General features: G+C 42.6%; 1 protein-coding gene across 1 annotated transcript in view; it reads right to left on the reverse strand.

The window, feature by feature from the left end:
- FBXW8 (F-box and WD repeat domain containing 8) overlaps positions 1-15,599 on the reverse strand; it is a 100,631-nt gene that overhangs the window by 60,190 nt on the left and 24,842 nt on the right. The window contains exons 3-4 of the mRNA XM_045534241.1: positions 13,669-13,833; positions 11,521-11,609 (exon numbers count right to left, since the gene is read on the reverse strand). Of these exons, the coding sequence (XP_045390197.1) occupies positions 11,521-11,609; positions 13,669-13,833 (254 nt within the window). The remainder of the gene's footprint in view (positions 1-11,520; positions 11,610-13,668; positions 13,834-15,599) is intronic.

Here is a 15,599-nt window from a genome sequence, read left to right on the forward strand (position 1 = left end):
ATCAGAGAACTAAGAAATTTTGAGAAAAAGAAGTACACAAACCAGGAAAGTTTATTTACTTCCTGTCAGTCTTGGTCATGCTGTTTTTCAGTAACGTGTATTACACACTAGTAGTCTTCCCGCTGCTCTCTGTCGCGCCCCCTTAGGGGCCACAGTGGGAGGAGAGAGCCTAGAACTGAGTTTTGACGGCCTGAGCTCCAGCCACGGTAACACAAAGAAAGAGTTCCCAGGCAAAGCAGCAACAAACAGAGCAAAGCTTGAAAAAAGGTGCTTTACCTGTTGAAGCAGACAGAAGTGAACAGAGAAGTACAAACTGTTGAGCCGATCCTTATATTGAGGGGGAGGAGGTAGGGAAGAGGAGAGAGGGAGGGCAGGGACCCCCTGAGAACAGCACTCTGTTAACATCTAAAAGGTTCCTGATGGGCCTTTCTCCCATAAGAAAGATTCCCACTCATGGTATCCGTGCTCCCCTCAACCAGCTTCAGATCACCACCAAACTATCATAGCTTGTGTCTGAATTCCTTATTTTTAATCAGTGGTATCATCCATCCCAGGTCCCTGATAGGAAAACAGAGGGGCCCCTTCAACTCTGCCCTTGCCCACCACCCATACTGCCACATACGCTCCAGCAACCTGGCTCTTTCCGTTCTCGTTCGCATAGAGACTGTCCTGGTCCGAAGCCCTCAACACTTCCCGACTGTTACAGGCTCCCCGCTTCTCAGCTGCACACGCCTTCCAACAACCTGTGCAAGCCAAGCCCTCCAAAATACTTGACGACTGCATGAACCTGTCTTCTGGAAACCCTCCCTTTCTCCCTCACCCACCATGAGGTGCGTCACTAGACCATATCCCCTCACACTATGATCCACCTTGATGGCAACCTGGACATTTCCCTCATGGCGATTGTGTGTGTGTGATTATCTTACTATTTGTCTCCCTACCAGCCTATAAACCTCGGAGGTCAGGGTCTTGTTCACAGCTGTACATCTAATGACTAGAACTGTGGTCCCCAACCCCCGGTACCAGTCCGAGGCCTGTTAGGGACCGGGCCACAGAGCTGCATCCCACCCCCATCCTCCCCTCCCTCATCCTCCCACATCCGTCTGAGAAAAATTGCAACCGGGGGTGTACACAGCAGGAGGCAAGCACTGGTGAGCACGTGAAGCTTCATCTGTATTTACAGCCACTCCCCATCACTGTAGAAAAATTGTCTTCCATGAAACCGGTCCCCGGTGCCAAAAAGCTTGGGGACCACTGGACTAGAAGGACAACAATCAGATGAGAACAGTGTTTGACACATACCCAGGGAGCCCTCTGTAAGGTCTTACCTCTTAATGACTTATTGATAAAGGTTTAATTACGAGGTCTACTGAAAACATTCCACAGACGAGCTTCCAGCCCTCTCCCCAGCCTCACCTTCTCTTCCTTAGCATGAGGCAGCCTCCAGACAAGCTTCCAAACACTCTTGCCTCTGAATCCCAGCCCCATCATCCACCCGCCTGGAGTGCCTTCCCTCCTCAGCACCCAACCTGCTGGGGGCTCCACCCTGGCTGCTCATCTGAGCCACCTGGAATGCTTTTTAAACTCCCTATACTCTAGCACACCCCAGACCAATGAAACCTAACTGTCTAAGGTGGGACCAGGCATCAGTGTTTTCGATGTGCAGCCCAGATTGAGAACCACTGACCTGGCCCAAACCTACCAAACCCACTCCAGGTCTAGCACAGGCCCTCCTCTCCTCCACAAAGGCTTCCCTGACTCAACCACTATGCCCTTTATTTGAAGAAATGACATTCATTGCTATATTCCATATGCATAGATCACGTCTCTGCAACCTGACCATAAAGTCCTTGAGAAGGCTCTGCTGTACCTCCATAACAGCTCCCTGCACACAGACTGACTCTGTATTAAGAACACAAAAATAAATGGTGATTAAAAGGGAATGTCCACAAGTAACAACCTGACTGGTTTGAGGGGCACCTCTTTTTATTTCCCCAGCCCACCCTCCTGTGCTAATCATTAGTGAAACACCTAGAATGCACACATCGAGGTGCACTAGACTTCTTGCACTTATTTCTAAACTGATTAAAATAATCTCTGTAAAACACGGGATAAGCTATCTCAGTAAACATGAAATTCTCCATAGATACCTATTTCAATTAACTCTACTCTTCACGGCCAAAGAGCATGGTAATAACATAAATGTTTTGCTGCAAAATGACTCAGGAGGTAAAATATAAAAGACTCTGTCTCCTATATTGATGGAACAGAGACTAAGTATCCTATTTCAGTGGGTCCCCAGTTATGACTCAGCAGCAGGCTCCCAAACTGAATGCACGTGAAAGCCACTATAGCATGAGAGTCTGACTCGGCACTAATGAACTTGCGCTAAAGAAAGAGACATTTTCAGGAGAGTCAAACATTGGTTGGGGCAGAAGGACTTGGACCAAACCCTAAATGTGATCTAAAAGTGCTTAACAACATTGGCCAGGAGAAGCAAGAACAGATATCGAACAGAGGTAGGGAAAAGGCTGATTTTTATCCAGAGCTCCAGATGTCTTTATTGCTGCCTAATGACAATTACACTCAACCAATTAAGACACCACTATGACAGTTGCATCGTCAGTAAGCCTTTGGACCCCAATGTTGATGGCTCTCTAATTAGTGTCTGTGCAAAGTACAACTGCAACTAATATACTAGCTGATGTAAGAACACTAAAGAAAAACTGAAGGAGAAAAAAGCCTTTTCCAAATGAGTAAGGATGTGCCCCAGCCCAGGGCACGGGCCAGTGAAACTGTATGCTTTCCCAGTCTTTTCTACGCTTGGCAAGGTTGAGTCTACCTCTAAATAAATAGGTCAGAGACCACAGCTGATTTTTTTGTTGAACGAATGAGAATAGAGCATCTCTCAAGCTCGGCACACCAGAGCAATTGCCAATTTAAAATGATTTACTGCCAAAGAGCTTTCATTAACTAGTAAGCTTCCAATAAGGAGACTACTTATTTAGACTAAGAGACTAGAAGAAACACTGTACAGCTAAAACCAACCTTTAACCTTTCTTCTTCACAAATACCCAGCAGGGGTTCCATTCCACTTCCACATGCCAGCTCTTATTCACTAAAAACAATTTTTTTCATGGCTCTTCGTAACAACCTGGGGGATTATTTTAAGCATGCTCACAAGTAAGGTTAAGTGACTTACCCAAGGTCACAAGAAACATTTTAGTGGCACAGCTGGGATCAAAATATGCCCCCGGTTTTTCTCAATCACTGCTTAGGCAACAAGCCACTCTGCCTCCTTAGATGACAGTGTCTTTAAATAAATACTGCTTTTAAGAACCATCTCCATTTAAGGGTAATATAAGGAATTTATTGTTCTCAATATTGTGACTTAGGCTTGCAGGACACAGCCCCTGACCCTAACTCATCAATCCTACCACTGACTTGCAACTGGAAGGTGAGAAGCTAACAAAGCAATCTCAATATGCTGGCAAGCAGGTCTGTGGGGCCAGACAGATGCAAGCCGTCCTCCCACACTTGCTTCTCCAATGATGTAGAAGGGTAGTTAGAACAGCTGATAAAACTTCCCCCTCTATAGGATCATGCATATACAACCCACCCCAAAGGAAGTCACAGTTCTATCCTGATCAGCACCCACAGCAGCCAAGAGGAGCCCTGTCATGAAGCCTCAGGTCAGAACAGCAAGTGTCAAAGTCGTTAAACTGGTAGTGGCTGCCTATAGCCCTGTGTTGAGAAGGATTCTGAAGCTATATTCCATTCAGCTTACCAGAAAAATTAATGCTGTTATAATTTTTAATGACCACGACTGGTTGGGGAGTGAGGAAGGCAGCACCCCTGCCCCGTACAAAGCTCTGCCTGGCCAGGTCCTAGACATCCTTCCAGACTCAGTAGAAATGCCACTTCCCAGGAGGAACCTGGCCAATGCTGAGCCTGTAAGAGGCACCTCCCCCTAGTGTGTTATGTGCCCTGCTCTTCCCCCACCCTCACCTCTCCCACACTGCTCTGTAACCACCAGTAATTGTAGCCCTTGTCAGCCTGTAAACTCCCCAAGAGCAGGGGATGTGTATGGGGTACTCACCCCTGCTTAGTGAATGTTGACTGAATTAATGAATCTACTGACTTAAACCTAGAAGAGGGAAGTGGTTTAAAGCCTACTGACAAATTAGGCAGAGGCCCCTAAAACTACAGTGCCTGCATTTCAAGAAACGTTTGTGCCCTTAACATGCAGAGGTTTTAAGAACTATTTACTTGCTCCATACTTTCTTCAGTAATACCAAAGATTACAAATCAATAGAAGAGTATTTACTATTTTCCATGAAACATGATTGTGTTGTATTATGCAATTAACAAAATGAACTCAATCCCACAGTGCAGAGTCTTTCTGTGGAAATGCACTACTACAAACATCGAGTGGAACTTAAGACGCATCAATTGAAAAGTAATGAACATCTTAATGGACCTTACGAGATACATGCACTACACACTTAAAACTGGTTCCATACATCTTGGTTAATCACAATCAATAGAGTCAGAGTCAATGATGATTATGCAGAGTTATTGTAGCTGTGGCCCTTCCCATTATTCCTTGGAGAACTAGAGATGGATAAATGCCATCATGAGTTCACCAGTATTTATTAAGGATATTCTCGAGCTCCTTCATTAAAGATATAATAAACGTAATGCTCTCTCCTGCAGTCGCTTATCAATATCTTACCTCAGACTTATTTACCAGAAGAGCATGTATTCTTCACAGCAGAAAATAAACAAACTTTAAAGTATTTTTAAAAAGAGGTCACTAACGGGTAATGATCAAATTCCTTATGGGAAACAGTCCAATGTCATAATAAGCAGTAGCAAAAATCTACACAAGACTGAAAGTTTTTTAAAAAGGAGAAAGATGGAACGCATGTCCTTAGTAAGTATGTGTGACATTTATCTAATACAACTTTATCAACAATCTGTACTTAGAAAGCATCAGTTATCTCAAGAGCCTCAAAGTAATCCACTGGTATTATCTATTTTTTATACATTCATACAAAGCTAACAGTATTAGACACACCATCCTTAAGGACTTCTGTTCCTCCATAGACACTATTTTAACATCTAGGGTAAATATAAACTATTTCATATTGAAGGCACTATTAATATGTTGGCATGGTACACGGCTGATACAAAGGTGCGTTTTTAATTATTGGGAAAAATGAAGAAAAAAATGGCTAAAAGCAAGGCATTTAAGTTACCTTTAGTTCTTAATTATAAACAATGATCAAATTCTACTAAATTAGCAATAGGCAAACTGAACCAAGCAGAGATTCAGACACCAAATTTTACATATATAAACTACAAGTCCCAAATTTTCCTTCCTGTCTACAGAAGACTGGAAACCCTCTCAGCTCTGATGTCCAGGTTGTGTGGACAGAGCTAATAAAGATAAAAAACACATAGGAATCAGGTCACATCTGGCAGCTGAAGCAGTAGCCAGAATTCACTTGGTAGCTAGAGAGGAGTGGGCAGTTTTGTTATGTATCTACTTGGGCACACTTGCCTCAAATGGAATGAGACAAAAACAGGACTACTGAGTATTTTTAGGGAAAGAAGAGAGCTAATATTTTACAACATTAAATGATACAGTTCTCCCTCCAACCACATTTGGCAGAGGAGAAACATGGATACACACTTGTTATTCCTTCCAGTAAAGGCAGGAGCTGTGCCAAAAAGGCAGATCACATCAGCAGAAATCAGGGAGAAAACATTTAGTAGGGGTAATGAAAAAAACCTGAACACAAAGAGGATGCTTAATATATTTTTAAACTGAAAGGGGAGAAAAATGGTCCTCTAATGTGAATAGAAAAGTATGTTTTCTTATGCAAACTGAAATGCTTCAGCCTTATGAATCTTAAGTAACAGTGAGGGACTTTTATTGCAAAACACCACCATACTCCCGGGCATCTGATAAAAGCTTGTGGAGAGCTAATAGCTTAATGGTTAGCAGAGCTGGCACAGGGGCCTCCAAAGAGCTCCAGGTCTTACCTGAGATGCTCTCGTTCACTAGGTGGCCCTCCTTCACAGCTTACAGCAAATTACACCTAGCCTGACACCTTAGGTTTCTACTGTGACCCTCCTGAACTCATGATGTCATCTGTTTGCCACACTCAACTTCCAGAGTGCAACTGGGGAGAAGGAGAATAGTCCAAGCATCACAAACAGAACAGAGATATTCTCTTATCCCCTTTTCTTCTATCGTTTTTCCTTCAGGAAAAACATGAAACCTTAAAAACATTCTAAAATTCCAAGAGCTGTGACCACCAAAGTACAAAATAAAACAAAGAAACAAAACACACGTTTCCTGATCACTTACCAACAAACTTTCTAGATAGTATCTCTTCTTCTAAAACACAAGAAAAATACACACTAAATCTCACTAGCACTTCAGGGGGTCCACAGAGAAAATGCAGACAGATGCCTCACTTTGAGAGAAAAATGAATGACTGATTCTGTAGCGATTGGTGACTTCTGAAGAAAAATTTTCTCAAGTTAAAGAAATGGGAAACTTTAGCTGAAAAATCAAAGTACATGTTGTATCTGAATGGCTCAGTCGCAGTTAGGAGTAAGTGAGCATAAGGAATGTCCACTTATCTCACACCAGCTAAGATGACAACTAACTGGTGCAGCCATTTTTCTGGGATGCTACATCCCTAACCTAAGGGGCCTAGTGACACCACAGACAGGTGAGTGTGAGGGCCAGAGAAGGTGCTCACAGGAGTCCAAGGAAGCTCACAAGAGTGGGGGGTCACCAAAGGAGAACTTTCCTTCCACATACACTTTCCTCACTTTCCTGGCTACTGGGACTGATGTTAGGCTCTGAGGGCACAAAGATGCTTCACACAGAGTCCCCACCATTTCAAGAGGGGTAAGTCAATAGGCCCAAAGGCTGCTAACAGGCTGGAAAGGACAAGCCAAGAGAAGGCCAGTGGTTCATTAACCAAAAGGTCGGTGGTGACCTGTGAGTGTGCAACAGTGGAAGAGCTGGACTGGAAGCCAGCTTGTGGGCAGTTAGACAGGCAGAGGAAAGAAGGGAGGCGGGGGGGCGTGGGCTCTCATTGCATACAGCACTGACAAGAAGATGACAGGATGGTTTGGAGACTTCAAATCATAAGGTTAAATTGGAAAGAAGCTGAGGATTATAAAAATATTTTTAAATAATTTATTAATCTGAAAAATCATAAGAATTCATTCCCCTAAGTCCAGTAATTCCACTTACGGGACTCTAGCCTAAAAAATAATCAGGAATTGGAATTTAAAGTTTCTACAATAAATTTTTAATTTAATAATTTTGGCCAGGTGCGGTGGCTCACACCTGTAACCCTAGCACTCTGGGAGGCTGAGGCAGGAGAATTGCTTGAGGCCAGGAGTTCCAGACCAGCCTGAACAAGTATGAGACCCCCGTCTCTACAAAAAAATATAACAGAAAAATTAGCCGGGCATGGTGGCCCACACCTGTAGTCCCAGATACTCAGGAGGCTGAGGCAGGAGGATCCCTTGAGTCCAGGAGTTTGAGGCTGCAGTGAGCTATGATGATGCCACTGCATTCTAGACCAGGTGACAGAGCAAGACCCTGTCTCAAAAAAAAAAAAAAGTTTAATAATTTTTAAAGATTTGTAGTACTAAAAAGGAGAAAAATCTGCATGTTTCTATACATAAAATATTCATTATATACACAAAACGAAACATAAGCAATGGTTTTAATGTCCACTACTAGGGGAGTAAGAAAATTAGGATTCAAGGAGTTTTTGCTACAAATCAAAAAAAGTAATGAAAAGTATGTAATAACATGAAAAAAATTTCAGTACAGCAAGAAGAACAAGGCCACAATATAATGTAGGCTATATTATGTAAAAACAGGCATAGAAAAACTGAAAACCAGATATACCAAAAGCCATAATAGGGGTTGTGTTTCATGCTAGGATTTAGGTGACTTTCTCTTTTCTATTTTCTGACATTGTTGAAAAATCAGCATGGCTTTACCACTGCTTTTGCTTTTAAAAAGAAAAGAAATATACATGCTACAAAAGAAAAACCAAAATGACAATACAATCCAGAAGGTTTCAGAGCAGCCAGCGCAGGCTGGAGAAGAAGGCAGCTCCGCCGCCCAGCTCTGTGCGTGTGTGGATGTCACAGAAGCACAGCAGAGTGGCCCCACGCACCGCACCCATCCTGGCTCTGGGCCACCTCTGCCTCACACAAAATGAGGTTCTGGAACCGATCATCTCTGAAGTTCCTTCCAGGTTTAAAACTGTATGATTCTAAGTTGAAAAAACTAGAAAATTAGGGGACAAGAGAAAGCAGGCATTTCTCCAGTTTCCCACATAACACGTAGTGCATAGGTGGCAGGGGGAATCTGTGTATTACATTTTCATGCTTATTCCACACAAAACAGTATACAATGAATGAAATATTACATACCATCCCGAATTTTAAAAGATGCTTACAAATTACTGGAAAGAAAATATAGTAGATGGCTGTAAAGTGAAAATTTATCTCTAAATAAAATAACGTGTAACAAAAAATATTTAAGTGAAGCCATGAGGCCACATGCTTAGCTGCCCTAGAGACTACAGAGACCCACTTCTCTAGGAGTTAGGAGACGAGCAGATATGGGGTGGGGGAGGTTATCAGGCTGGAGTGCTACAGAAACCTCTGGAAGGAGACAGGACTGGACTGGGCCTTGATGGGTATTGTGTTTCTTTTGGGGGTGATGAAAATGTTCTGAAATTAGTGGTGTTGGTTGCACAACCTCGTAGATTTACTTAAAAAAAATCACCAAATTGTACACTTTGAAAGGGTGAATTTTATGTATGTGAATTATACAGTCATGCATTGATCAATAATGGATACGTTCTGAGAAATGCTTTGTTAGCATTTGTTCTTGTACAAACGTCATAGAATATTCTCACACAAACCTAGATGGCACAGCCTACCACACACCTAGGCCACGTGGTACAGCCACCATCATGTATGGGTCCCGTCATCGACTGAACTGTCCTTATGTGGGGCATGACTGTATTTTACTTTAAAAAGAAATAAATAAATGTGGTCAGAAGTGACTAAATAGAACAGTGTGGGTGAAAAAACCAAAAGGACACTTGAGGAGAATAATCAGAAAAAAAGGTAGGTTGGAAACAAATGTCAAAGAACTCTGAACATCAGGAAAATGTAAGTGGAAATTATTCATTAGATACTTTACTAAGCCAAGTCTTATGGACAAAAGAGTGAAGGTTCAAATGCTTTGAGAAAAACGCCTGCTTCCCTGCTGGAAAAACAAGCCTCAGATTCGCAGGGGCCAGGTCCTGTCCCCATGGTAGGTACTCAAGTGTCTGTCAGGTGAGTTTAGGAGTGAATGGCTACTTTAAAGTTACTCTAGTTTTGTGTGAAAAGAGTAAGGAAGAAACACAACTGGGTCAACTGTGAAGATAACTGCAATAAACATCAGTTTAAGCCTATGCAACAGGACCCCAAAAAACCAGGAACATTTATAGAGAAGTGAAAAGGTGAGAAGAGATTTTCCAACAGCCTTTGCTCTCCATCAAGGATATGAAATACACTTAATAGGTTTAAATGCAAAAATTTCCTATGGTTTAGTGCTAAATACAAAAAACTAAGCCTCTGAACAGATTCCACTTGTAGAAAAGAAAGAGAAAAGGGAAGGAAGAAAAGAGAAATGCAAGTGAGTACAAGAGAAAGAAGTGGTGAGGTAGCCACTGTCTCTTTAAGAAGCTCCTTGGAGATACATAACTGTAGAAAGCCTGGTGAATACAACATTGATTGGGAATGAGGTAACCACAAACACCGCTGTCTCAAATGAAAAGGGATTCAAGATCTGACCCAGAAAACAAGCATCGTAACCACCAGATAAAATTTTAATGATAAACACAAGATGCTCTACATATACAAGCAAGGCTGAAGTATCTCAGGCTAAGCCATAAACGTAAGGTTCTCTTGAAAAGAGGAGCCATGAGGAGCCTCTCTGACCTACAGATCAAGTTTCATCCTATTGATCCACAAAACTCTGCCATCGCTTTGCTTTGTGCTGGCATAATCTGTAATGCTGCACAGACCTCAAGGGAGCAGAGAGGCAGGGGAAGACGGACTGGCATCTTCACTTGCAGTGGGCCTGCCTTTCAGGGGTTCCATGTCCAGATATGAAATTCATAATTGGCTCTGAGATTGAAGTCTCTCCTTTATTTCACATTTCTTTCTATAACTCTTTCAGCCCAGCCTCAGCATTCTGTTCTCAAGTGCCTTCTCACACACTCGGTGGAGACACCTTTAAAGCTAGAATGATACAAGTACCTTTTGGAGTTACCACCAATCACAGAATCCAGGGGCAGAAAGGACTTTGCATATCAGGAGCACTTAGGCCCATGCTTTTGCAACAAGGTACAGTAGCCCAATGCGTACTGATAACTGGATGGACAGAATTCCAGATTTCTGGTCCACTAATCTTTATAAAATAACAGTTCTACAGCACTCCCAGGAAGGGCATTAACCTCTAAATCACAGCCAGTGAAACAGAAGCTGAAGAAAAGCCTTACTCCTGGGCATAACTTGTTTAAAGCAAAAATACTTTTTCATAGGCACTGCATACCACAAAATATTAAAATAATCTGACTGTTGGAAATTCAATTCAAATGGTACTCTTTTTTAAAGAATGCTGCTTAAGGAAAGATTTTTATTTAAAGAAAAAGACTCACCTACTACTAAGTTTGTAAGTCCAAGGTTTATTTTTGTTTTCCTACAGGCAGAAACCTCCCTGAGGTGGCTCACAAGCAGATCCAGACTTAGAAATTTAAGTGTTCTGGTCTTTACACTTTATGGCATTAAGCATACAATTTGACACTGTGCTTCAAAATACCTTCCTGATCCAAAAAAAAATTCATGAAAGTGGTTTTTAGAACAAAAGCCAAAGGAATTTACAGAAACTAAAATTAAATTTCTTGGCAAGGGAGACAAATAAAAAGCCTATTTCAGCAAATACCTTAAACAGCAAATACCTACTATGTGGTGGGCGTGGTGGGGGAGAAAAGATCATACGTGGCCACAGCCACACATAAAAGCGTCAGAACAAGAGAATAAGAACAGGACCGGTTTGTGCCAACACTTATTATTTTTGCTTGACTTTTTTATGTCTTCATAAAATACAAACTGTTTGCCTTAATGAAAATCTAACACAACATGCCACGAGAGCGATGTAAAAGCTGGGAAGACATAGTGAGACAAATGCACTGCAGATGCGCTCCGCACGGCGTGCTTCTCGCCACTCACTCCCGCGCTCTCACATCCCAGGGAACAGAATCACAGATTTTCCTCTTCAGCACGGGCTGTAACTGAGGAAGGTACATGCTCTCAAGGCAGGATAAGGTCACTAGGACTCAGAGGGAGGTCCATGAAAAATGAAAGACCTTAAGACGAAGAGCACTGAGTGAAAATGGTTTTGCTTACCCAGCAATGACAACACCATCGTGAGAATGCACATCACATAACACTGCGTCAGGAACATGCTCCAGCTCACTCACAGCACCTTTGCGATTCTGCGTAAGGAGAAGGGGATGAAGGTTACACTATTCTTGGGATAGCCAAACACAAAGCATTTTGCTTTCATCACATTCCATAGTTACTTTTTATGGAATGTACAGTACTGCATTCAAAGTTATGGAACAACAGAGGGAGACCCTGTCCAAAAAAAAAAAAAACAAACAACAACAACAAATTACATTTAATGAAAGATGTCTCATTTATAATTCACTCATATAGTTCTCATTATTAATACTATCAGGAAATGGGCTTTCGACACTCCAAACAGAAGTCTCCTCCACACTCTGCCTGCAGTTCCACTCCCGTTCACTCAATAGAAAACCATTTCTTGAGCGCTTAACCAAAGGTGGCTTTGTGCTTGTTTGAGAGAAACAATAAATAGACATTCACTTAAATTGTATATAACTTGTACAGTGTTCTTAAGCGCCAAATGCTACGAGGTGAGTCTTCAACCACCTTCACTTCTGGCACCTCCAGCCCAAGTAAGGATGTACCTGCCTTCCTCCCTTGCTTTCTCTATCACCAAAGAGGAAGCAAAAAAATATGGCTGCTTCTTTCTCTCTCAGGGTCTGACAACTCTGAATGTGAGCCAGGGGACACTGAATATCTCCAGCTCTCATGCTTATAAATCTCAAAAGCATCCCTCCTCTTGGGCAGAAAGGCCTCAGTTAACACCCAACTCCCAAGCTTTCCTTAAATTGCAGCCCCTTCAACCAGGGTTAGACCCTGGCCCCCAGTTTGTCTGGGCAGCTTTCTTTGTCACACTTTTCTGCCTGCCTCTCACCTGTGTTCATCACACAGACCTAACCAGACATACAGGTGAGAATGCTGGGGGCTCCCTCCAGAGGAGTTTATTACCTTGAGTAGATGCAAACGGACATTGCAGGTCCAGAGTGAATTTGCTTAATGGTGGTGTCTTAACAGCCTAAGAAACCAGAGCTACACTCATTCTTAGGATGCTGGTTCTTAACCAAGGGTGATTTTGTCCCCCAGGGAACACCTCGCAATGTCTGGAGATATTTTTGGTTGTCACAACTGGGGGAAGGAGGAGAATGCTACTGATGTCTAGCTGGTAGAGGCCAGAGATGCTGCTCAACATCCTGCAATGCACAAGATAGCCCTGACCACAAAGAATAATCTGGCCCCAAATCTTACTAGTACTGGGTTGAGAAACCCCGAATTAGAGAAATGCTGCTCTTATTAACTTTGCTAGAAACTGTGTGAGGTTGCCCAGATCAAGCATATCGGTCACTAATCAGGTTATGAGGTGACTAGGGACAGCCATGCACATAGGCAATATGTCACTATCAGTAATGAGCAAAAGCTTGTTAATCTTCAAGTCTATTAGGATCGACCTTTACGGGAGAGAAAAGAGCATGGTTCCATCCTCTCTCTACGACTGAATATCCAGCCTTGAGAGTGGGGAAGAAACCCTGCCACCATGCTGCTGTCTCGTCATACCTCAAACAGCTTTATGTAACGCGGCTCTTGACAGTTATCTCCTATAGAAACACTTCACTGTGCAAATTCTTAGCTGTGATCTAATATTTCTGTAGAGACTTTGAAGTGATAAATGTTATGGAAGCAAGCCAATAGGTTATGTGAGGGAAGAAAAGACAGTGCTTAGAGACATTTAATAATCTCCCTCTTACATTTACTGGAAATGACATTTTCAGCTCCTCCTTTGTATGCACGTGGTGCTTTTGCTTTCTTGGTCCCTCCAGAGCGCTAGTAAAAATGAAAGGGGCTGCACTGAGCCTCCTCCAACGATCATCCTCCCCTAACAATCAGAGGGAAAGTGGCTGGCAACCCAATCTCATGCCTTCCTCTCCTGGAAAGCAAAAAGATGCTCCCAAATCTTGTGGCTGAAAATGGGGGTAAATATTCTAATGGAGAACAAAATGGGCAACACATCACCAACAGCTGAAGGGGCGGCTCAACACACCCCACTCCCTTTGCTTTTGGGTAGTTAACCTCAGGCTGTGAGTGAAGGCTTGGAGTCCCATGTCCTTGCAGACTCTTCTTCTACAGGTAATGATGTTGGATACTGCCTACCTTCCAGTTGGTTCTTAACATGTGTTCCTTGGCTCGGCACTCTTGAAAGATGAGCTTCCAACAAGAATAGTCGGAGATGCTGCTCTCTGGAAGGTGCCCTTCCCGCTGGCACAGCCTGTACCACAGCACTTCATCTTCCGCAATCACCTTCCATGTCTTGCTCACCTAAAACCGTCAGAGCCTGCAATTAGAAAAGCCCCTGCCATCCAAAAATCAATCAACACCTATATTACTGCCCTGGGTTTATGGCAGTATAAAATGTCTCATTAACAAAACACTCTGAGGTGAAAAAAAATACAAGCAAATGTTTCCAGTTTTATCTTTCAAGATTTCAGAATTGTTGTACCACCATGTAATATCACATTTTAGACTACTTGGTTAAATTGTAACCTAACGAATAAGAGAAGAAAATACACAAATACATAAAATGCAAAAAATACAAACTTTAACATGGTAATTACCTATATAATCATACACTGCTTTTCAGAACAGAATCTCTTTACTTTTTACCAATAGCACTTGTATTTCCATTTACAGAATTGGAGATTGATGGCCTCTGAAAAGAAAGGCTTTCATAAGACAAAACCCATAACTTAAACTTCTGGTCATATAAGAAATTCAAATTTATACTACATATGAGAACTTAGATTTTAAATGTACAGATTTTTTTTAAATTAAAGGAAACTCAAGCAGTTAACCAGGACTGTAAGATCCTATATAGAGAAATTAATGTTATGTCTGGCCTGAGTTTCAAATCCCAACAGTATCCAAAGGAAATGGCCATTTCAGCAATTAGTGTTTTGTTTTCCAACCCTAATTTGGGGGGAAAATGGGTTTACTTCATCACAGGATAATGTACAAAGCTGGCCAGAGTGCAAAAGATGGACTCTGCCGTCAAGACGAGAAACTGACCCAGCAGATCAGTGTGACCTGGGTCTGCAGAACGTTCTGGGAATGCAGGATCCAGTGCTCAGTGCTTGCTGCCCACAGTGGGAGTGGTGACCAGTGTTTACAGTACCCTGTGCTCTTTAACATCTACCCTTAGGGCCACTCCAAGGACAGAGAGACAAGAAAAGAGAACGTGAGAGAAAGCCAGAGCCAGCATACAGCGTGTGCAGGGCAGACTCTCACTACACAAGGCCCTGGGTGATGGAGTACTGATAGGGAGCTCACTCTTGCAACAGCAGGCGAAAGACCTACAAAACCCTGCTCCTCCAAAAGCAACAAAAAGGCTGCCAAAAATGACCACAATCGACTTTTTCAGAACTCTGGAAATTAATGAAACGCTCACAACATTCTAAGGAACATTTATTCACGAAAAATGGCTGAATCTCAGTAACAACAGTGACCTTTGGCTAGTTTTAATTTGCCCTAATCCTATCTCCTCCTCCAGCTCCATGGTAGCCTTAAAAACCAATAGTGTCTCAAGTATGGCAGCTGCAAAAACCAGCAGCTAGCAGTCACTGGAAAGGCCAGACAGGTTTAGAGCTCCCCAAAATTCTAATCCCCAGAGAACTGTCACCATTTGACCTATCTGGCAGCTTGCTGGAAAGCTCTATTCTCAAAGTTTGTCTTTATCTGACCTGACTGAATGCTTTCTCTACTCTGTCTCAAGGGCATTTGTCCAGAGCAATAAGGGGCAAACTGTGTGAACACTGTAGCTGCCTGAGGTGGCACTACCAGTTAGGGCTAGCAAGAGGCTGACCAAAAAGCTTAAAAGAAGAAACTAAGAAATGGGATGTCCACAGGGGGCTTTGAAAGCCTCCAATATGTTCCTGGGAGTCTAGAATGCCACATGCGTATATAGGGCTGTACATGTACACAGGAAAGATCTGAGAAGGCCCTGATCTCTCAGCTCTGGCTAACCTTGAGGATCTGCATGAGCAGGAGGTGAAAGCTAAGGCAGAGCTGTAAATTGCTAGAATGGCGAA

Source organism: Lemur catta, chromosome 21 (genome assembly GCF_020740605.2).
Source record: "Lemur catta isolate mLemCat1 chromosome 21, mLemCat1.pri, whole genome shotgun sequence".
NCBI lineage: Eukaryota > Metazoa > Chordata > Mammalia > Primates > Lemuridae > Lemur > Lemur catta.